The 25,200-nt window shown below is 46.4% G+C and overlaps 1 protein-coding gene across 7 annotated transcripts in view; it reads right to left on the bottom strand.

Moving 5' to 3' along the window:
* The window catches only part of LOC111863612 (SLIT-ROBO Rho GTPase-activating protein 1), a gene marked incomplete at its 3' end in the record, with an annotated part of 155,567 nt that overhangs the window by 60,565 nt on the left and 69,802 nt on the right, over positions 1–25,200 (bottom strand). The window contains 3 exon segments of one of the 7 annotated variants that reach the window (XM_033751130.1): positions 2,725–2,903; positions 5,008–5,206; positions 5,413–5,508. In XM_033751130.1, coding sequence (XP_033607021.1) covers positions 2,725–2,785 — 61 coding nt within the window. 7 annotated transcript variants of the gene reach the window in all.

A 25,200-nucleotide genomic window follows, 5' to 3' on the forward strand; every position in this document is an offset into this window, starting at 1 on the left:
GAGGACGAGTACTGAAAACAAAAAAATATAAATAATGAAACACATTACACGGCTCCGACCTTCCTGCATGCCACCATAACTGTGACGTCACCCAGAAACAAAAGAAGAACGGTATCCGCTCCGCTTGTTTCTCGTATTTAGCGACACTGTCAGTTTCCTTAACTACAGTGAAGAGTGGAAGGCCGATTCGTGAAATAATGAACTGGAGATGACGCGAAGGGACTCGGCCTTGGATTCACTAAAGTGCTCTTCCGGCATTTGCCTGGAGGCACTGAATAATACCACGAACTTCAGCACACTGTGTGTCTGGGTTGATGTTCCAACCGGGAACATCCAGAATACAAGTCAAAAGCATTTCGTTCTCAAGACTAAAATGTTAACGTAGTCAAAATAAGTTGTATATGTTAAAAAGTAATTAGTTGAAATCAATTAAATATATTAAAAGGTCTTCTTGCGTAAGTGGAAGAAAACAACGACGGTCCTACTTTCAGCCGCTTACGCAAAATACCTTATTCATTGGATTTTTCAGTTGACCTAATCCTTCCAGCCGCACTACGGCCCTGGGGTCGACTCAGCCTCTAACAGAAATGAGTACCAGGAATCTTCCTGGGGAGTAAAGCGCGGACGGCACATAAGGCTGACAACCTCACAGCCATCTTTGAGCCGATTGTCTAGAAAATGTGGGAGCCTCGACGTCTCATAACCCTGTGGGCCTCCAGGGATAGCTCCTAACGTTGAATACCTTACAGACTGGTGTAGTTTGCGGTAGGTCCAGTCTGCAGATGTGTTATACATAGGATTTGACGTCCTCACAGCAGTGGTTACGTAGAGAACTCCATCTTCTCGGGCATAACGCCATGTAGTGAATTGAAAGTCAACCGACGTTTCGGAGGAACATACCGCATTCATCTTCAGGGCCGAATTATAAACGGAGCAAAAAAACTTATTGTTTGACCCTGAAGACGGAGACGATATGTTCCTCCGAGACATCCGTTGACTCTCAACGGACTACACGGCCATACACCCCAGAAGATAGTACTCTTCATATTGTAACAGATGTCCGAATAATGTGTTTTCGAGAACAGTGTGGCCACCCCTGTCAAACTGTATTACTGATCACTGTTCCTGTACACGGCGTCCCGCGTATCTGTGAGTCACAGGGCACCTGAGGCGTAGAAGGTCAATTAATACAGGTTACATTTTTTTTTTTTACAAAAATTCCATTATCAGTGACGTTTCAGTACCGTATTTGTGTTTCACTTATCGGCCTATCTTCGAGCCATTTAACACTACAGCCTGAGATACAGACGTCATTAAGGTCATGTTTGCGGCCTCCGTAGTCTAGGGGTAACGTTCCCACCTCATGACTCAAGGTACGCGGGTTCAAACCCGGCGGAAGTCGTGGAATTTTTAAGGGCGGAAAAATTCAGGGAACAAGTCCTCCGGGAGGGATTTTAAGCCGTGGGTCCCGTGTCGTAGATTTACGGCACGTAAAAGAACCTCATGCCTCTAGGAGGCCTCTGAGCTAAATTAGGTCAAAAAGTTTTCCGCCCAAATAGTTTCCAATGCCTCCGATAGATGGGGAAGTATTAGGTACCACTGCCAGAGGAGGGACGGCCTCGCTGACAGAAAGGGACTAATTATTTGATACCACTGCCAAGTAGAGGGTAGAAACCTCGCTGGCAGAAAGGGGCTAAAGTATTAGGTACCACTGCCAGAGGAGGGACTAACTATTAGATAACACTGCCAAGTAGAGGGTAGAAACCTCGCTGGCAGAAAGGGGCTGATAGGGAGCACCAGTATCGGTAGGGGATGGAGACGGTAGAAATTAAAAGGGGGATGTACAATAGACTATCAGTCGCGGTGCATGGGGAAACCCACCCCCTCAATACTGAATCATTGAAGGTCATGTTTTGAGAACTGACTCTCGGGTTGCGAGAAGCAGCCGGGCAGTGCTTGCAGCTACATTGTGGGAGGGATGGTGACGCACTGTAACTAAGATCCTGTACTAACACATAACGCCCTACAATCCTTCATTAATTACGCACCATGCCATGGAGATATATGGGGGAGTGGAGGTAAAGCTTCGCTTCTATAAGTGGTCAGCTTCACGCCCATGCAGAGTTACCACCGGGGAAATCCCCCAGCACCCACTGCACAGGAGGTCGGGTGGGCCCCACAGCCAATCAGGAAGTCATTGAGAAGACAAAATCTACTGCATCAACCGGGAGTCGAACATCGATTCCACAGACGTCCAGAAAGTAGCCTGGTCCATATACCAACTGAGCTATCCCGGATCTTCTTACAGCAGACTCGATCAAATCCACAGCACATTCTATCCAGAACGGCCAGCGGGAAGGCCGCGGGTTTGATTTCCGATGAGGTCAGTGCATTTCTTCAATTCATCTAAGCCTTCCAATGACTTTATGGCCCTAGGGTACATTCAGCCTCTAACAGAAATGAGTACCAGGAATCTTCCTCGGGGCAAACGGCGGTCGGCTCGTAAGGTTGACATCACCGCCATCTGTGAGCCGATTGTCTAGAAAAATGTGAGAGCTTCGACGTCTCACAATCCTATGGTCCTCCACGGCCTGTTACATTATTTTTTTAAGGCCAGGTAAAAAAAAAACACTGACTGTACAAACAGATAACAAAAGCAACTTCTTAGTGACTTAACTTTATGTGTCTATGCATGTTTAATGTGGGGTTATGACTTGTCGTTACCTCTGGTTCTGTCGTCACAGGCTCCAGCCGACCCAAAGGCGACCATGATGGAAACAGCCATTTGCTAAAGGCAGTTGTTAGTTCACTGGTTGCACTGCCGGCGCTGACATCAGACGCTTACACATTACAGCTGTGGAAACACGCGAGCATCACTGAGACACGTCACGCAAAGTCATCGCCTACTTCGGGCCATTCCACAGTTCGCCACCCAACGCATGTCAATCCAGAAGCATATAATTAATTTAAAATGTCATGGTCTGCTGGATTATAACACCGATTAGTCTCATAAATGAGTACCAATTTTTATAAGGAACATACTGCTTTCATCTTCTACCCTGATGCTGGAGGCAGTATATTCCTCCGAAATGTTGGCATCCACTTACCAGGCTATCGTTATTATAATGCAGATGGCCACAATATGAATAGTGACCACCCTGCTCAGCCCCAACAATGAATCACTGTAAGGCTTAAAATCAGTAGCCGGCCCATACACGTACGAGTCTGGCTCGCGAGCCAGACTCGTACGTGTATGGGCCCCCTAAAGTAAATTGCCGAGAGGGGCGAAGTGACAGGAATATGAAGAGATCTGCATAATGTGGAGCTTCACAAGTTTAATAGCCTTCACGAAATACGTATCGTTGATGAGTTCAGATCACGTGACGGCTACAAAAGATACGCACGTTTCTACCGCAAGATGTGACAGGGGCCACTCTGAAGGCACAGGTGCATGATAATACGAGGGAGAGTCAGTAAACAGGTCACAAATGGAAGTAAAGCAGCTGCAATTGATGTAATAGGATTTTTATATGTGTCGCTAGGCAGCAGCACACTCCAGCTTCATGAGAGTCTAGGTAGCAGACGCGCATGCGCATGTTCAGGGACTGGTTTCTGTAGTAAACATGGCGACCGTGCTTGAGGAGTGTTCTACCGAAGAGCGAAGTTCTGTTGTGCATTTTCTCTGGGCAAACGACCTCAATGCAAAGGATATTCATAAAGAAATGTTTCCTGTTTAGGGTGGGAAGTGTTTGTTGCGTAAAGCGGTTCACAGCTGGGCCGAGAAACACAGTAAACGTTTTACTGATGACGTAGAGGTGGAAACGCAGATGCGGAAGTGGCTGAGACAGCAGTCAACAGACTTCTGTGCTGCCAGCTTCTAACCGCAGGGAGAAGTGTATCAGCGTTGGTGGAGGATGTGCCGAGAAATAAACATTTTTTCCAAGTTCCAATATCACATGTTTTACGTTTTATATTCATTTGTGACCTACTTACTTACTCTCCCTCGTATTAAAAACGTATCTTAAAGAAACAGGGTGTCAAAATATGGATTGGATTAAATGGCCCCACAGAAAGCTCAGCGGAAGTGAAGTTAACACGGAGGTGACTGAAGAAGGGTCCTGTGGGATGTGATGTTCTCCCTACTCGCCGCTGTCTTCTAACAGACTGACTTATGTATGATCCCTGAAGGCGGACACGAAACGTTCTTCCGAAACGTCACTGGACTTTATTGATAACAGAACAAAGACAGCAGAATTATAAGGTAATGGGGGGGAGGTAGAATACTGCGAAATGGGTGTGATCCTTGAGCTCCAGGAACGTAACCCTATACGTCCCATGTTTCAATGACCTCGACTCACGCCCATCTCCCCTTTCGGGAACGCGTTTACCTGTAAAACCGAGGTACGACTCTACTTTGATCGGTGTAAATATATTGTGGCATGTCTGCTCAAAGCCATGATTGTGAAGCTAGCAGAGTCAGCCGTTGCTAAGCTATGGCTCAGTAGCCGTCATGTGACGGCCGTGAAACGCATGGAATAATGGAAGAAACGTTTTCTGTGCGGTCCTTGCCGAGGCTATGTAACGAAGACCATCTGTCATTACGGAAGTCTTGAGAGTCAGAGAAGGAAGTCTGAGATGGCCGCCAGCCTTCACCTGGCGAAGTTATGAAGCTCCTCATTATGCAGTTTTCTCCAACCTCCTGTCACTTCATCTCTCTTCAGTCCAAATATTCTCCACAGCGCCCTGTTCTCAAACACCCTCAGTCTATGCTGTGCTAGAAATATGAATGTTAAGTGAGCCATAAATAAGCACATAAACAGTTCGGATAAGGAAACTCAGGCACACAAACACTTCGCAGTTTCCTTCATGAAAACAACATTCGAATTCCCTGCTTGATTTTCTCAGCACGACACTACTTATCAGCAACTTCCTGCCGATAATACAGGAAGCAATTATATAAACGTGATAAACACAACATTCCCTGGGATATATACCGCATTTACCTACCAAGTAACCAACTATACCTTCTACAGTTTTTTCCCTATTACACACGTACTTTGCACACAATCGCATCCGCTCCTGCGGTTCCGCCGGTTATACAGCTCACTATCTTTCTATAATTCCACTGTCCTGTCGTTGGACATAATCCTATACACAGTCGGTAAGACTCTTTGGATGGGAGATCAGCCCGTCGTAAGGCCTCTGCCTAAAACCAAAACACAAACACAGGAAAAACGCAGGCAAACATCCATGCCTTAACTGGGATTCGAACCACGATGGAAGAAAGTTCATGCCTTAGACCGCGAAGCTACTGTCATCGGCATGGAAATCACAAAACCTGTACAATATTTAAGTAAAATGAAAACAAAACAACCTCCATTTGGTGTAAACGAGATCTGAGAATATACCCACACGCAGCAACAACATGCAAAACAATCCTCACGGTTTCCCTTCCACTGTTACGGTAAACCAGCGCGACACTAGCGCCACTGTTACTGCCAAAACACGTCTGCCGGTTCTCTCATTAAAACAAAAGAATGTGAGTGACGAGTGGAAAGTGGGCGGCTACTACCATTTCCTTCCCCGACTGCAATGAACTCCCCACCGCCTCCTTCATACAGCGAAACTTTTACAGCCAGCCACAGACATTAACAACTAAGTAAACTTACCCTGGAATTTATACTGCTTGTTTGTTCTTCCTTCAACTTCTCGGCGTCCCTACCAAATGGCATGACAGCCTCTGTGGTCTACTAGTCAGCGTTCCTGACTACAGATTTAGAGGTCCGGGTTCGATTCTCTACGCTACCAGATTTTTTCGGAGTAGTGGGTCTGGAACGGGATCCATTAGCCTCGTGATGATAATTGAGGAGCTATTTCAAGGAAATGGGGGCTCCGGTCTAAAAAACCGAAATTGACGGCCGTGGGGATTCATTGCGCTGACCACGCAACACCCCCTATCCGCAAAAGTTGGCACTAGCAAGCTAAACAAGCGGCGGTCGCTCGGTCGGTATAGTTCGCTTGCGGACTAAAATCACGGAGTTTGTTTGTTTGAATAGCCATGGCATACATGTTCGGATTCACTTTACTAGAAATTCACAGTAGGGTAAGGACGTGGCACTGATTAAGACCGTTCAAAGTCTGAATTTGAGTCTCGGACAATTTAACTGCATAGTTTCAACGGAGTAAGTCATGTCCAATTTGAGGCCCGCGCAGCTTTGGTTATGAAACAATTTATCTTCTGGGATATAAGGCCATGTAGTCCTTTGAGAGCTCTGCTTGCTACCTGCTTCACGCTGCTTTCTGTTTGGCTTATTCTACTACCCTGAAGATGGAAACGACATGTTCCCCAGAAACGTCGGTTCACCTTCAACGGACTACACGGCGATATATACCACAAGACAGAACTCTTCTTACATAATGTTATAAAATACGAGAATATAATAATTAATGGTGAACAGATAAGATGAGGTAAAAGGTAAAGTTGCCGGTCACGGTAGCCCAGCGGTCTAAGGCATGTACTGTCTTCGCTCGCTTGGAAACCGGGATCGTGGGTTCGAATCCCACTCAGGACATGGAGGTTTAGTTTGTATGTGTGCGTTTGTCTGTGTCTGTGTACAGGTAGAGGCCTTGCGACGAGCTGATCACCCGCCCAAGGAGTCCTACCGAATGTGTAAGATGTAGAAAAACCGAAGTGAACGGAGAAATTCATGGAGGTAGGCCTAGGCCCACTGGGGCTGTAGTGCCAAGGAAAAAAAAAGGTGAAGTTGCCTCCGTCTTTAATTAACCACCACGTCGTGAACTTGGAGTGGAGGTATAACTCCACACATTCGTAACGCCGGTTTTAAATGAAAATGAGCGGTGAGCTTTACGCTCCAACCGGGAAATAATCCCCAGTGCCAGTCGAACAAGAGTCGGAATGGAACCCGGAGGCGGTAATAGAGAAAAATCCCTTAACCTCACAGGAAATCGAAACCCCAGTGTCACCGGAAATCCTCCCCGCATCCTAGTCACTATACCGACTCAGCTCGCGGTCATTGCATATTTCAAGGTGCGGTCTTGTATCCACAGGGAAAAAATGAGGAAAACCATGTAAAACTGATCAGGATAGCCTCTAAACCGGTCGAGATTCGAACCGCGCACCTTCCACATGTGACTTGGGCATATTATCGCTGTGCCATCCTGCTCGGCAGGACTTGGATTATGGTTTCCAACAACACACAAAACCAATCATACGGCGGCACAGAGAACATCTCTAATCGCTGACGTGACAATAAAATTGTCGGTTATTCTTCCACTTCCACCTACTTCTTTCACATGGCGCATGCGTGAGACGCTTCTATAGCTGTAACTGATTTACTGGACAGAAATTCTACGAAGTTCAAGCTGTGACGCAGAAATTGGTTAGAATCGCAGTAAATCAAGAAGGGAGTGGGCAGGGTCACATGAACAGGGCCCAAACACTACCCCAACATCTGTACTGGTGAGGTTAACCCGTAGGGCCTGTACCAAAGAAATGGGTTTAAGTGGGATTTCGGATATTTCAGTTCAACTTACTGTCATGGTGACAGTAAGAACTGATGACCGCGGTATCCAAGCCACACATAGACCCACTTACCTGAAAGTAAAATAAATTACTAATTTATCTACTAACTAAATTAAGAACTGCGTCATACAGGATAATTTGTAAATCCTCCTTAACAGTTGGAAGAAAGTCTCGTATTCACCGAAGCTATCACACTAACAGAACACTAAATTATAAATCGCATTATACATACTACAGGATCATGCGTGAACCCAGAATAGTTGACACATCCTGTATAATTGCTAAATAAAAATACGTATATTATTTGCCCAAGGCTAGCAGAACACTAAATTACAAATCGCATTGTACAAACAACAAGTATCCCACTGACTCAGCAGTAATCGGCACATTTCAGTAGATACAGCGACTAAGCTATAAGCTGGACTGAGGACTCGGGGTTCAATTCCTGTCAAAGGAAAAACATTTTTGTCTTCTCCGCAACGTCCAGACCGGCTCTGGAGTCCACCACCACCCAAGATCCAGTCTGGACTTTGCAGAGAATAGAAAAAAAAAACATCTTGTTCACGTCGTCGGGAATCGAACTGTGAATCCTCAGTCGTCCAACTCGTAGGCTAGTCACTATCTCGACCGAGTTAAATGGGGTCTCAAGAAGCACAACTCTACGATTAAATAAGTAAATAACACTTAATATAGGAAATTAGGAGAACACAGGTGAAGCCGAGGAAGCATTTCGCCATTTTTTTTTGTGACTGTACAGGTATATGTTTCTGTGGATGTAAAACTTTTTATGTCCTTCCTGTAATGGTACAGTCTGGCAATATGTACAAGTGCACAATTCGCTGACCGTCATGAGGGGTGTAAGGGTAAAGCTATCTCTGTAACGAGCCGTGGAGTCTCATAGGGTTGTGAGACGCCGAGGCTCCCACATCTTCTAAACAATCGGCTTACTCATGGCGGTGAGGTTGTCAGCCTTACGTGGAGGCCGCCCTTTACCTCCAGGAAGATTCCTGGTAAGGCTGAGTCGACTGTAAGGGCTAGGACGATTCACGTCATTCGGCAATAGAACCCGCGACCTTCCGGCTTGTAGCACAGTGCTTCAACTAACTACACTACCTCATGGTTCAGATGAGGCGGGAGGTTACGTATATTTATATTATTTCAGGGGTTCAGGTATCATGAAGTATGAGAGCCCTGGCCTAGCCTATGTGTCTGAACAGGCTGTACCCTCAATTCCACGTTGCTCCTAGTAGGAAGCGAGCAAGCAGTTAACGCACCGACAGTTGCACGATCATGTCACTCGTCTTTATAACTTCATTTGGAACAAAGGAGCACAAGAGACATGACGTAACTGGACAACGGAGCCACTTACATAATGAGAAGCTACAAAATTAGTAACAACGTACAGGCCGTCTTTTCTGACCAGGCCTCTGACATGCGCAAGAGCAGAAGTATGGAAAGGTGTGAGTGAGATAATCAAAACTGTGAAGGGGGGGGGGGGNAGGGAGATGAACGTAACTAAGGTCCCTTGCAGTCCATACTCATACAACAATCCTTGTCAGTCAGTGGACTCGATCAAATCCACTGGGCATTCTGCTCAGAACTTCCAGGAGTAAGAAACGGCAAGTTACAGACGGTGATGCTGAAGAACAAACGAACAATGTAACAGGAATACGGGTACAATAGGTAAAATTTAAAGGTATCCTTGTAACAGGCCATGGAGGCCCACAGGGTTGTGAGACGTCGAGCCTCACGCATTTTTCTAGACAATCGGCTCACAGATAGGGGTGAAGTTGTCAGCCTTACGCGCCGATCGGCCACCTTTACCCCCAGGAAGATTCCTGGTACTCATTTCTGTTACAGGCTGAGTCTACCCCAGGGCCATAGTGAGGCTGGAAGGATTAGGTCCACTGAAAAATCCAATGACGTCATCGGCAGTCGAACCCGCGACATTCCGACTTGTAGCGTAGTGCCTAAACCAACTACGCTACCGTGTGCAATGAATAACGAATGTTTGTCAGATAACGCATGAAAGAATAGGCGCATAATGATGAATGGACGTGGGTTATCTAATGCTGGCGAGGCAAGCGTAGCGGTTACAGCATTATCGCACTGAATTAACTTGCAAGGATTCGGAAAGTAGCCGTGGATTATTTCACGATACTATCCCAACATCCGCCTTGAGATATCCAAGAACATAACAGTAAGGACAACAGACGAACCCAGCATTTCCCGACTACAAGTTAAAAACTTTATCACGTGTGCCACATTGCTCGGTAAGCAGATGTGAACGGAAGGGCGATAATGTTAAAATGGAAGTTTCGAAAAAGTCGATACGATGCGAGATATCGATATGTCCGTTTACACTTATTCTATGACACCTAAAGTAAGTAAGTAAATGTATCCCTGTAACAGGCCGTGGAGGCCCATAGGGTTGTGAGACGTCGAGGCTCCCATATTTTCTAGACAATGGGCTCATAGATGGCGGCAAAGTTGTTAGCCTTACCCGCCGGCCGCTCTTTACCCCCAAGAATATTTCAAGAATATTCCTGGTACTCATTTCTTTTAGAGGCTTAGTTGACCCCAGGGCCACAGTGCGGCTGGAAGGATTAGGTCAATTGAAAAAATCCAATGACCTCATCGGAAACCGAACCCACGACCTTCGGCTTGTAGCATAGTGCCTCAACGAACTACGCTACCGTGTACCACATTCTACGACACTTACCAGAAAAGAAAAACTTTTATCCATCATGTTTTGAGCACGGAAATCCGCCACTGACGTTCGTGACCTTGTCTAGGAGCGCTCTGCCACAAGAGTGTCGCTCCATCTATCATGGCGACAAGAACTTTCACCTGCGAGGTGAGTGAACTATCGATATATCGCATGTCACATCTAAAACACAGCGAGTCGGAAATCGGCTCTAATAACGACATTAACACAGAAGCTCATAACAGAGCGAAAGGTGTTTGTGACGGAATTCTTGGTGATCTGAACAATTTGCCATTTTAGAGAATTTCCATTTCATACAGGCATGTAGTTCCACATAAAGTAACACTGCGCCGCATACATAAGTATGTATAAGCATAATTACAATAACTAAGTAAAAGTTCTCCCTGTTCTTAACTAATTAAACGCCACGCAACGAAGACATGTGAGCGAGTGGATGTATAGATCCACGTAGTCCTGACCTCGGCACTAGCTTGAGGGGAATAGTCAGCTTTACGCCCCGTCAGATTTACCCTCAAGGTTTGGGAGACGCGGAAAAGTCAAAAGTCTTGTCTTCCATGGAAACGAGTCTATATCGACAAGCTAACAGTTGCTCAGGCACTCAAGAATTTCCTAGCAGTTTATGTAACTTGAAAGTTCATTACCCTATTCAGAAGAGCTCACGAATTGTCCCCATGATGAGCCACATCAATCTAATCCAGGTCCATATTCTATTTCTTTATGATCAATTTTAATATTATCTATGTCTGGGTCCACCCAGTAGTCTTCTCTTCCAAGTACTTCTCTCTTGAAGGATTGGGCTCGCTGGCCTGTTCCAATTCCGATTTTTTTTTCAAATTCTGCTATGGAAACCCTGTCGTTATATCACCGCCATGTGTGAGCCGATTGTCTAGAAAAATGGGAGCCTCGACGTCTCACAACCGTCTCCACGACCTGTCACAAGGATTTACCTAGTTTTTACATTTTATCTCACAGAATATGCTGTCTCCTTACATGAAAGCTCATATCAATTTCAATATGACTCCAGCGAGACCAAATTTAGTTCAGTTCCGTTCACCTAAAGCAGAGGATTTACGTGTGTAGGAGGGGCAAAGCGACCCCAATTACACGAACCTTCTTATTTAGTAACCATAAATTAAAATGAAATAAGATCACGTGATCCTGTACATATTTGAGTGCGTACTACAAGGTCTGGTGAATGAGGGTACGTTGCAATGGGGGTTGAACACGAACAGGGGGAGAAATGAGAAGGGGAATAGCGGTAATGCTCTGGACATGTGTTCAGTAGTTAAATCTCAGCCTGTTACCCCTTCCAGGTAAACGCCAGGATAGAAACAGGATAAGCTAGATCATTTCCTTCCAAATCCTTTCCAATTATTTATTTATCGTAAATACGCATGTACCCCTAAAATAAGATATAACTGGTTTATTTTGTAGGATAATATTAAAACTAAAATGTTGGCCTCAACGTGAAAAGAGAATGAAATGTTCAGTCACAATCAGTTCTGGAAACAACTCGTGAAGCAGTCTATATGTTCCTTGCAAGCTGCCATCATGAACGTCGTCGTGTAATTCGGTAAGTGAAATCTCTGCCGGGGATCTGATATTCTGACTCAACTTTCTACGCGGTTTCTTAGTTCTCTCCAGGCAAAAACAGGGGCGATAATTAAATTTACGATACAAACCCCCCGTCTGCACCATTTCCAATTCATATTGTGACTTGTAGACCCTTTGCTAGGGAATGGCTCAATAAACAAGCCCGCAACAAATATGAAGGCAACAATCGGATAACTTCCGTTGCTATGCAACGGCGCTAGAAATTCAACAACATAACCTGCGTCGTAAGAGATTGTTGCTACGTGGTTCGCATATATCCATTCCTAGGCAAAGGATATGTTTTCTGTGCTGTGGTCCGACCCGAGACTATGTAAGTAGAAGCCAACAGCACTCGTCAGTCCAGTCGGAGTTCAGTTCAGTTGTCAGTTGAAAGTGCTGAAATAAAATACCTAGGTATGACTATAGACAACAAACTAACATGGAAGCAGCATATAGTCAAGAAACGAAAAGTAGACCTAACCATTAAACAGCTAAACTGGCTAACAGGCAGAAAATCAAAGCTAACAGTCGAGAACAAAATACTGATCTACAAGACTATAATCATACCTAGTTGGACGTACGGCCTGGAAATATGGGGCTTCGCCCGCAAATCCAACACAGCAATAATCCAAAGAAGCCAATCTAAGACCCTACGAATGATAGTCTCCAACGCAACTCTCCACACCGATCTCGGTATATCTCCCGTACATGACGTCATCCAACAAAAAAGCAACAGACATCATGACAAAATCATAACTCACAAAAATCCACCCCTAAAGACGCTATCGACAAGAGAAGACAACAGACGACTCAAACGAAACTGGCCAATTGACCTGATTTGAATTACTGAGGATTCGCCGCTGGACGCCTCCTCATCATGTCATCTAAACACCCATAACATTAGCTTATAGAATGTATATTCTGATTGCTGATTAAACAAACTCCCCTCCTCCAAAAAAAAGTTGAAAGTGAGACTGTGAAGAGAAGACTTTGTGGGTGCTGTAGTTACAGAGAGACTGTCATAAATCCGTTGCCAGGATACGACTAGTGAAGACTGAGAAGTTTTAGCGCGTCCTAGTGATCTGTGAAGTGGGTATATTAGCGATAGCGCTATAACTGACTGTGATTACAAGTAATTACAAAAAAAAAGGTGATAATAAATCCAATTATTATTTTTTATGTTAAAGCAGGTGGTGCATATAGTAAGCACTGTGCTGGGGCTTAATAACTTCTGGCATACTAAAGTGAGCGTTTCCTGAATGCAGAAGGGGGACACTATTAACAAAGCGCCCGCATTCAGCGGCAACTTCTCCTGCATCAGTGATTTACGTGTGGCCTGTACAATACCGTTCAGGCGTATCAGCCTGGGGGGTTTCATCCACACTCGTGCGCGCGCTACCAGAACTCTGGCACACGACGGCATGGCCTCTCGGACATCCACGCCACGTGGGCTCCGTGAAGTTGCTTCATAAAGCAGCAGTCATTCTACCGCCTTCACAACAACTACAGAGTGAAACCAAATATACCAGACAATGCTAACATTTCAGTCGGTATAGCGACTGGCTCACATTACGAATGACCAAGGAATCGAGTTCCAGCAGGGTCAAGATATTTTTCTGTTATCCACAGCGTCCAGATAGAATAAAAGTTCCATGTGATCAATGAGTTATTTCTCCCAGGGATCGCCATTCATAGACTGTGCAATTTAATACCAACCTTCAAGAAATAAACAATATATTTATATTTGAGGTCTTGGTTATAGCTTTGAATAACGTTGGTGACGTGCCCTCAAAGATATTTTGGTCAGAGTATGGGTGTGAAACTTGGTCTGTGACATTAAAGGAGGAACAGAGACTGAGAGTGTTTGAGAACAAGGTGTTGAGGAGAATATTTGGACCGAAGAGAGATGAAGTGACAGGAGGCTGCAGAAAACTGCATAATGAGGAGCTTCATAACTTGCACTCTTCTCCAAGTACAATTAGAATGATCAAGTCATGGAGGATGATGTGGGCAGGACATGTAGCACGAATGGAGGAGACAAGGAATGCGTATAGGATATTGGTGGGAAAGCCAGAAGGAAAGAGACCACAGGGAAGACCAAGGCGTAGGTGGGCGGATAATATTAGAATGGATCTTAGAGAGATAGGATGGGATGTTATAGATTGGGTTTATTTGGCTCAGGATAGGGACCAGTTGAGGGCTCTTGTGAACGCGGTAATAAACCTTCGGGTTCCATAAAATGCTGGGAAATTCTTGAGTAGCTGCAGAATTGGCGGCTCCTCCTGTAGGGCTCAGCACCAAGAGTAAGTAAGTATACGACGTCTAGGTCTGGGGTACATCCAACCTCGTAGCCAATGGGTACTGCGGAGATCTTTCCCTGGTGGTAAAACAGCCGATCCACTCACCATCCAGTTCCAAGGTTAAGATAAACCAGAACATAAATCTGAACGGTTTATAAAAAAAACAGGCGCCCCTTCTACTTGATGAAAGTCGTGTGCAACTTTTTAGGACAGGCATTCCCTTAAGGAGGGCTACATTTCTATATTTTTCTTGTCCGGCCACTGTATAAGCGGGGTACAAATTACCGTCCACATGCCTTACACATGAGTGGAGCTACGGCAGTAGGGACGCAGGAAACATATAAAAAACAAGCTCCGTGGCTTGAGTCCGCAAGCGAACTATACTGACCGAGCGACCGCCAATTGTTGGCGAAGTTAGTGCCAACTTCACCGGCTAGAGGGTGTCGCGTGGTGAGCGCAACGAATCCCCACGGCCGTTAACCTCGGTTTTCTAGACCGGAGCCGTTATTTCCTTACAATAGCTCCTCAATTGTCTTCATGAGGCTGAGTGAACCCCGTTCCAGACACACTACTTCTCAAAAAATCTGGAAGCGCCGGGAATTGAACTCGAACCTGTGGATCTGTAGGCAGGAACTCTGACTGCCAGACCACAGAGGCGGTGCGGAACCATACATCGCCCCGGTCAGTATATCTGCTTATGTAACATAAACTTCAGACAAGCACAGGCCGATGGTCTCTGCTACTATTAGGCACGGCGTGGGGCGTGCATAAACACACTCTCAAGGAAGTTAATCTCATGACGAATGATCTTTCGTAAGCAACGGCTTAACCCACGGGGAAAGACCCTCCATATGGTGCCAGATGGATAGGAGGCTGGGTGGGCCGCCGTGCCAGAAATGGAAAGAGTGCTGAAGGGAAAAATCTCGGCCCCCGCGGAAGTCCATACCCGAATCTCTGTCCAGCCCGCAGCCGTCATTGTCTCAACCGGTTCACAGTACAGAATATCTCGGGTTCAGTCATCATTATAAGTAAAATAAAGGTATCCTTGTAACAGGCCGTGGAGGCCCATAGGGTTGTGAGATGTTGAGGTTCCCACATTTTCTAGACAATCGGCGCACAGATGGCGGTGAGGTTGTCAGCCTTATGCACCAGCCGCCCTTTAACCCCAAGAATATTCCTGGTATTCATTTCTGTTAGAGGCTGAGTCGACCCCAGGGCCATAGTGCGGCTGGAAGGATTAGGTCAATTGAAAAAAAAATCCAATGGCCTCTTCGGGACTTGAACCCGCGACCTTCCGGCTTGTAGCATAGTGCCTCAACCAACTACGCCACTGCATGCCCCCCATCATCATCATACAGTGACGTAATACTTATGAAGTTACGAGCCGATTTTCTAGAAAATGTTGGAGCCTCGACGTCTCAGAACCCTATGGGCCTCCACGGCCTGTTACAGGCTTATCTTTACCTTTCTACTCAAGACATGACATAACGTCAGAAATGTTTTAGAAAATGAGTAGCTTAAGGGAGATGTAACACTTTTCCCCCATGCAGTTTGAGGTAAGCGGTGCAGATGCCGGGAACAGGGATTTGCGGCGTCAACGTCACAAGGGTTCAGACTGCTTGAAGTTATAAAAGGTAACTTCGTTACCATGAGACGCGGTGACGTCATATCTCAGGTAATCACGTAGCCCAAATTGAATTCGTTTTAATGTGGGTACTGCAGACAGGACGGTAAGGGGAATAACCACAGAGTTAATGTTCCCTGTTCGCTGGTACCGGAGCAGCTGTCGCATCTAGGCAATGGCTTATACAAAGTGAAACCCGGAGCTGCAAAACCAAATGAGATTAGGGAGAAAAGAGATACAACGAAGATCACTATCTCCTGGGATGACACAGACGTGTCGGAGGAACATACTGCCTCCATCTTCAAGGCAAATGTCTGTGAGGCATCACATCTGGTGTAGCTGTTGAGAAAACCTCAAATCCCAAACGAAATCAATTGCTACATGTAACGGATCTCAGGTTCGCACACCGGTTGTTATGAACAGTTATGTCTCCCGGGATATAACGTCATGTAGTCTGTTGAAAGTCAACCGGCGTTTCGGAGGAACATGTCACCTCCATCTCAAGGTCGAATCCCAGAGCTCTGCTTTCAACATTCTTCACGCTCGTTTCTTACCTGGCTTATTTTTCGACCCTGAGGACGGAGGCCAGAAGAACCAGAGGAGTTACCACCTGAGCCAACACTAGATTGTGTAACCTTTGGATGGAAGTGCTGCTTCCATCTTCAGGGTTACATAAATATTAAGTTTGAAGTTAAACCTATTCTTGGGCACTTACACCTAATGGAAGTAAATGTGTGTCGAAGTTTCGGAGGAACATACTGCCTCCGTCCTCAGGGTGAAAATGAGTTAGGTGAGTAAATGGTCATATTTAAGTAGGTTGGCAGACCGCGTGATCCGAGAGGGAGGGAAGAGGTTAGTGACCGGTTCGGGAAAAGACGGACGGTGTACTGAAGCGCATAGCTATTCATTACAGCGTATTTAAAATCCTGTGGCGTGAGGTAAAAAGTTAAAGTTGTTCTACTATTCTTGACCTCGACACTGGATGGAGATGAGGGGTCAGCTTCACACCCATGGGAAGAGTCCCCGGCACTTTGCCCCAGAGCCGGTTTGACTGGCTGGACTCGAACCCCGTCCGTCAGGCCTCCAGGCCGTCGCTATAGCAACTGAGCTGGGACGGCTCCAAATCGTGTGGGGTACAGGTGTTCAGGTCACAGACTATTTTTATAGAAATATTAGCTAAGAAGCGTCAAGTAAGGAGACAGAGTGAGCAGGTCAACACAAGAGGACAGGACACTGCTACATCACTCTGTCAGTCCCAAGTTTTCCCCCAATTGCGTTCTTACAGATACGTTTTGCTGTGCATGAAGACATTAGCAAGCCGCGTGTAGGACACACTAACTACTGTCAGCGTTCCTGTAGCTGGCAGCTCTCAACAGACTTGCGCAGTGGATTTGGTCGAGTCCTCTGAGGTAAAAAAAGGTGAAGCTATCCCTGTAACAGGCCATGGAGGCCCATAGGGTTGTGAGACGTCGAGGCTCCCACATTTTCTAGACAATCCGCTCACAGATGGCGGTGAGGTTGTCAGCCTTACGCGCCGACTGCCCTTTAACCCCCAGGAAGATTCCTGGGACTCATTTCTGTTAGAGGTTGAGTCTACCCCAGGGTCATAGTGCGGCTGGAAGGATTAGTTCAATTAAAAAAATCCAATGACCTTATCGGGACTTGAACCCGCGACGGCTGTAAAGTGTATATGGGTCATAATAGGACCTTAGTAACAGTTAAGCTCCTTCTCTCCATCCAGCATTGCAACTGCAACCACTTCTCCGCTACATTTTGTAATTCTGGCTGTTTTATCCCCGGTAAAAGAGAGCCGGTACTCACTGGGTACGAGGTTGGGTGGACCGGCTCTGAGGTCCACACAATGGGTACCGGGGTCTCTTTCCCAGGGGTAAAGCGGCCGGGGCGTGAAGCTGACCACTCACCTCCAGCTAGTGCCGAGGTCGAGAAAACGTGGATCTATACATCCACTCCCCCATACGTCTTCATGGCGTAGTGCCGAATTAGTTAAGCACAGGGACAACTTTTACACGTCACTTCTCATGCGCAATCCAGAGGACAGGGATCAAAACCCAACCTGGAGACACTTGAAAGATGGAGAACAGTCTCGGTCTCCAAGAAGTAGTCTTGTCCAGATAAGCTAATTAGCTCTTCAGCTAACCGAAGGTTCATTACAGTGTTCAGAAACCTCTGAAAATGGTCTCTATTCACAGCCAAATAAACCCAGTCCATAACCCCACGCCCTACTTCCTTACCATCCACTTTAACATTATGGCCTCATTACAGGATACTAACATGTAACAGAGTTCGTTTTTCGGGCGCTTGAAACCTGGGAGGTCACTTTAACCAGGCCAATAAAATGCTATGTCACTAAATCAAGTGTATCCATTCGCCTACTATAATCAAGGCATTACAAATTGTTCGAAAAACTCAAATTTGAAAGAAAACAACTGTCATGATGAGCTTTCATGTGCAGCTTATAGAGTCTCGACGTGCTATACACGGTACACGTGCCACGTGTCGACCACCACTATTATAATCCAGCAATCAGGTGCCAGGTGGCCTGCAACATGACACGACAGTATTCTCTCATAATCTTTTCAAATCATATATGCTTGTATGTCATTGAACGTGATGTAACGCAGATAGCTGAGACAGGATGGTTAAATAACTGAGGAACTAATCAGTGCCTGGAGCTGGAGAGAAGTCACGTGTTTGTGGCTGCTCCCCCACAGGAAGTTGACATGATCGCGGTGACAATTGGAGACATCCTCAGATGTACAGGAGAGCACTGCAACCCACGTACAGGGCAACGCTCGGAGCGAGGGCAGACAGGGGGACACGTGAAGGAAAGTTGGGTAAAAGGGAGGAGGATAAATTGGGCCAAAGGCAAAAACAGACAGGAAGAACTGAGGCGAAAAAGGAGCACCTTTCTGTGTGTTATTTTACGATGGTATCGAACTCCAGATTATCAGCTTCGAGTGGTAAGATTATCGATGTACTAGAACGGATTTGGAAGGAAACGGTCTGAAGGCTATGTGAGACACTACGAAAGACTTCAGTCAGGATATCCAGTCCGAGATCAGAACCAAGCAACACCTGAATATAAGTCAAGAGAGTTACCACTGCTTCCCTGTTCTTATTGTCGCTTATGGCAAGTGGGCTGGAGCCGACCTTCACGCCGACCCGTTGCCAATGCGTGAAGCAGGTTCTTACAGTTATTTGTGGGGGGTGGGGCACGAAGCGTGTCCCTGTACCGTTGTACCAGTGTCTGTACCTACAGACGGTTGTCATATCCACTCACTGTGTTCACGTTACCATGGCAAAACTAAACCTGTAAGGCCATGGAGGCCCATAGGGTTATGAGACGTCGAAGCTCCCACAATTTCTAGACAATCGGCTCACAGATTGCGGTGAGGTTGTCAGCCTTATGCACCGGTCGCCCTTTAATCCCAAGGAAGATTCCGGGTACTCATTTCTGTGAGAGGCTCAGTCGACCCCAGGGCCATAGTGCGACTGGAAGGATTAGGTCAATTAAAAAATCCGCCTAATCGGGACTCGAACCCGAGACCTTTCGGCTTGTAGCACAGTGCCTCAACCAACTACGCTACCGCGTGACTCCAGAGTTTCTCTGTACCTAATTAATTAAGCACCACGCCATTAAGATGTATGGGGGAGTGGAGGTATAACTCCACCATTCTCGATCTCGGCACTGTCTGGAGGTGAGTGGTCAGCTTCACGTACCAGGCGCTGTAACCACAGGGAAACAGCTCCCGCAACCCACTGTATAAGAGGCTGGGTGGGCCCCAGAACCCGTATGGACGCTGTGGAGTAATGAAAAATCTCTTGCCCCTGTGGGGGAATCAAACCCCGGTCAAGCCCGTCGCTATACCGACGCAGTAATTCAAAGTCGCGTTAAAAAGGTAGGCGTCTCAATGCAGTCATTGCCCTCAACAGATTTCGTTCATTGGCTCTTTTACTTTTGTTCCTAGGCAGAAGCCAGGTCGATGCTGCAAACACAGAGGCCGCTGTTTATTCAGTTAATCAGCTCGACGGCTCAACAGAAAACTGACGTCTTAATGACATGAAAGCACACACAGCGTTCTGTCATGAGGAACCACCATACACTGCTCCCAGACATGTGTACCCACAATTCCCTCGTAGGATATGACATGAATTCCGGGTTGAATAAGCCCGAATAAAAGGCGACGATATCTCGGTCGGTAACAGCGACTGGTTGGACAGCCAGGGTTCGATTACCGAGAGCAGTAAGAGATGTTCTTACATTCCGCAGTGCCCAGACGGACTCTCGGGCCCAAAGAGCCTCCTATCCAATGGGGACAGGGTACTCTTTTCCAGGAGATAAAGTGGCCAGATCGTGAAGCTGGATACACATGGAGCTACGCAAGAGAAACAGTAAAGTTGATTCTCAACAGAAAGAAACACGATCGACGTGTACAGTGCAACCTCGATCAGTAGAGTGCATCGCGAAGACACATGGACCGCGAACAGCGGGTTGCTTACCATTAGTTACGCGTTCAACAAGTCCAAACAACAAAAATCAATTCACAAGATGAGACGAGGGGAAGGGGGGTACTGTCTGGTGACGAAGGGCTTTGTACCGTGACTGACTGGTCCGCAAATAATTCTCATCTCAAAATAATGAAACTTTTACAAGCTGTTCCCAGCCCATGACGAGGCGGAAGCATAAGGTCACGCGACATTACACTGCGTCCGGTTTGCCTTGGAAACAATCACATGATCTCCAGATGCAATGTCTCGCGCGCAAGTGCGACATACACCTCTTCATGATCTGTCCTCTGCGTCACAAACAGACTGGCGTGACAGTGATAACCGCTCGAATTTTCGTAAAACTTCCTAGTGCAAAATTTCATTAAGATACATCAAGAAGTTCTCGAGCCCACATCGTGAAAAGAACTCTCAGAGGGCCAGTGGATGAAGGTCTTCATGGACAGGCGAGTCAGCAATTAAAGGTCTACAATACTCTGAAACGCCTTCAAAAACACATCAGATCCATGAAGACTGCCGCCTCCTGGGATGTGGCACCGTGTAGATATTGTATAAACAGACGTTTCGGAGAAACGCATCGCCTCCATCTTCAGGGTAGGAAAAAGAAAAATCCGTGACCGAGGAACCAGCGTGAGCAGGTGGTTATAGACGGCGCCTCTTCCCAAAAGACTGCATTCTTCATAGTCACCGCCGGGAAATCTTCAAATTTTACATCAAAACCAACCGAATAACTCAAAATATGCAACAAAACAGTTTGTCAGCGGAATATTCCGGCCTTTCCGCACCCTAAACATTAAGGGAGCCGCGGTAGCTCAGTGGGTATAACGACAGGCTAGGGGCTGGACGGCAGAGGGGTCGGGGGATTTCTCTTCTCTCCACGTCGTCCAGAACGACTCTGGGGCCCACCCAGCAACCTACCCAATGGGTACCGGGGACTCTTTCCCCGGAGGTAAAGCGGCAAGGGCGTGAAGCTGACGACGCATCTCCAGCAAATGTAGAGGTCAAGAATACGTGGATCTATACATCAACTCCCCCATACTTCTTCATGACGTAGTGCTTAATTATTTAAGAGCGAAGAAGAAGAGACCGTCTGACAGTAGTCACGTGGCTGATGGGAGGGGAATTACCGATAACATGTACTGTACGGGATTCTCATCTTGAGACCTGGAAGGGATGCAGAAACCAAGGGCCAAGGCGCGACACAGAACACGGCTCGGCAATTACTACCTGAGAAAAAACATTCGCTGCGTAGTCTACAGTGGATGTACAAGCACATCGGTATACTAAACGTAAGGTAAAGTTGTTCACGTTCTTAATTAAGCAATACGCTATGAAGACGTATGGGGGAGTGAAGATAGAGCTCCACCATTCTTGACCTCGGCATTAATTGGAGGTGTGTTCTCAGCCCCGTATTCTTTACCCCCAGGGAAAGGGCCCCAGATAGCCATTGGACCGGAAGCTGGGAGGGCCCAGAGTCGCTCAGGACGCTATGGAGTAGAAAAAATCTCTTTTCCCTACTACAAATCGAACTGCGGCCGTTCAGTCAGCAGCCCGTCGCTATACCGACTGAGCGAAGTGGCCGGAGTGCTACATAACATAGTTGACGGATCCGTCTCCCTCCTCCGTCCACTCCTTCAACTCACAAGTCTCAGTAGTGCCAATCCATGTCGCCGTGACATTTGCACGCAGTGTAACGTGTACTTGACAGCGACGTTCTGCGCTGTACTGGTTTAGTGCACCTGCGGTTTCTCTGCAGCACTGCCATAGTACCGAACTGACGCACCGCTGAACCTAATCTATTGGCCAGTATTTTGCCTCCAACAATCCGCCTTGTCAAGTCTCAGGCTTTTGTTCGGCTCTAAGATAATAAACACTTACAAGCTGAGATAAAGATTTAGCGCCTTCTTCGCCTTTCACGATGAATCAATTTAAATGGCCAACGAAATCGATTAGTCGTCTATGTCATTCGAATCCTAATCCATTCCACGAAGCCTACAAAATTTCATAAAATGGCGAAATCCATCCAATTGCCTGCTTTCTCCGCTACCCCATACGTCTTCGTGGAGTGGTGCATAAATAATTAAGCATAAGGAGAACTTTATATCATCAGTATAATGAAAAGATCTATGCTCCAGATGCAAGGAGAATACAAGCAATACACACCCAGCTGGAGCCAACTACTGTTACGAACACTGCCCGCGCCCGCGTAAATTATGTTGATGCGATTTTAATGGGACTTGTTTATGAAGAAGTGACTTTTGTACGAAACCTGGGGTTATTATTACTATGAACGCAACAGACAGTTCACCTTGAGTGTACCATTCCTCCATACAAAAGGAAAAAGGACCACAGCAACAAAACAAAACCGGCAGCAGACTACGAGTACTAGCGCATCCTGTCAAACTGGAATGGAACTACAATGAAAACAAAAGAAAGCTGTTTTCTTTCGGTTGCCACGGAGTTTACTTTCTGTGTGAGGGGATAATGCCTTGTACTTGGGATATTTCACATAGTAAAAAGTCATATTTTACATCTCTTTAAGGGAAGACAAGCATCGACAGGAAGAACCGGACTGACCGGAAGTTGACATGCGAGGAAGGGTCATCTTGCTATGTCCAATTAGAACGCAAAAATCTGGCGAAAGTCATGGCAGTTCATTTCAGCTGCCATCAGTTAACTCAGGGGAACAAGGGACTAAATCACAGACCACTTCAGCCTGGTCCATCATATGAAACATTAAGAGCCTATACAGGGAAGGCTGAGTGAACACAGTAGCAAGACACCATCTGGGAGACATTTTTTAACTTATGCAGCACTACGTCATGAAGACGTAAGGGAGAGTGAATGTATAGATCCACATTTTCTTGACCTCGGCAGTAGTTGGAGGTGAGTGGACAGTTTCACGCCCCTGCCGCTCTACCCCGGGAAAAAACCGGTACCCACTGGATAAGAGGCTGGGTGAACACCTGGGCCCGTCAGGACGACGTGGAGAAGAGAAAATTCTGAGACCTACCGGGACTCGAAATCCGATCCCTCAGCCGTCCAGCCCGTATCCAGTCGCTATACCGGATCCTGGCCAGAGGGTATGAAGAGGATTAAACTGGCTATGGGTAGGGGGTAGACTTTGGTATTAGCGACGCTGAAGTTTCGCCCGACACTTCTTCAGGGAGTAAGAGGGGAAGTCAATCAGTCGGTGGATCAGGCTGTCAGTGAGGTAGCACATAAGGCAGTCTGTCAAGCAAACGGTCGCCCTGTCAGTGAGCGAAGAGGACCTTTTGGATGAAGAAAGAAAGGGCTGTTGCCTCATTATAGGTATTATCCCAACACCTGCCTGTAGGTACCGACAAGAACATGAAACACTTTATTCAATGTAGTCTGTTCCCTTGTCGACAGTTGAACCCAGGGTCTCCCAAGTAAGAAGCAGAAACTTTACGACCGCAACGTTCAGCCTCTTTACTGATGATCAACATGTGAAAGTGATTATTGAACAGCATCATTAAAAAATCACACTTTTACTATGGATATAAGGACATTTTATAAATTGGTCCCTGAAGCATTAACTTAAACGCCATACACGTTAAGTCCTAATGATGTTCGTTAGGCCCTTCTTACATTCAGTCTCAATATTACGTACGACATGGAGGTGTAATTCCCGCACCTCCAGTACGTAGCCCTATAACAGATCAACTAAAGTCACGGGCAAGACCACTCATTGACCATCTTCTATTCCGCCTTCCGGAACTCAGTGGCAAGTGCCGAGTACTATTTTGTGGGATGTGACGCCGTCTAGTTCGGTACAAACCCGCATTTCGGAGGAAAGCGCTGCGTAAGTGTTCAAGACTAGCACTACCATTTTGCTGGGCTTACTCTCTTCGATCCTGAAGATAGAGGCAGTACGTCCCTCCGAAACGTCCCAGAGGACACGATCTTCACAATAACCGCTGTGAGAACATGAAGTCCAACATAAATCCCGGAAGTCGCTTTCAGGTTCTGCTTACAAGCTTGACAAATGTTCTCGAGTTTGAACAGAAGTGGGTAGAAGTGGTCTCAAGTTTGACTTCCAGGTATCCAGGACTGGGAAGGGCAGCAATCCGTACACAGTACTGCCAACGTCGATCTTTGCCATGTGTTAAGCTTACACACGGCCTGTTTATACAGTGTGAATAACGGCTTACACGCTCCACACACGGCCACAGGCGTCGCTATGATCGCCAGGAGGAGGGGGAAGCAGAAACATTTGCTTACAAACTTACGTTTAGGCTCATTATTCTTACTGGTCGCCCTAGAGTACTTAGGACACAGGAACACTTTAATAACGTTACGATTTCTGGAATGACTACAGACGGAGTTTGGATTGGTAATTGGATTTACTGACCACTTACAGATCGTAACTACAAGTAACTATAGCGCTATCGCTAATTCATGCACCCATCTTCTCACTACAGCACATATTGTTTTCACTGGCCGTTTACTGGTAAAGGATCCTAACAATGTCCTTTGCTTACGTCCTTACTGGCGTGCCAATATCTCACAACTAACTCCCAGCCTGGGAGTTCTGATTGACTACACTCAAGTATCTGCAGCGAAGGGAAAGTCAAAGTTACTTTACGAGTGGCGGTTTACCGTCAGTCAGTTCGTCTTGTCAAGTCCCTTGAGACCCACGACCAGAGCTTTTTTTCCAACTGAACCCTTGCGGTAATAGTACTTATGTAACTTCCTCTCTGACGAGAAGATGGGTTTGTCTCTTATGAATATGCGTGGCCTTTCGTCAAGTGTACGTATCGCACTTATAGCAGGTTACTGAAGATTATTCATTTTGCACTACACACAACCTCTCATGTGGTTTGAGATCAGTCTCCAAAAGCAGAGTCACATCTATATGTAA

This window comes from Cryptotermes secundus, unplaced genomic scaffold, assembly GCF_002891405.2.
Source record: "Cryptotermes secundus unplaced genomic scaffold, Csec_1.0 scaffold57, whole genome shotgun sequence".
NCBI lineage: Eukaryota > Metazoa > Arthropoda > Insecta > Blattodea > Kalotermitidae > Cryptotermes > Cryptotermes secundus.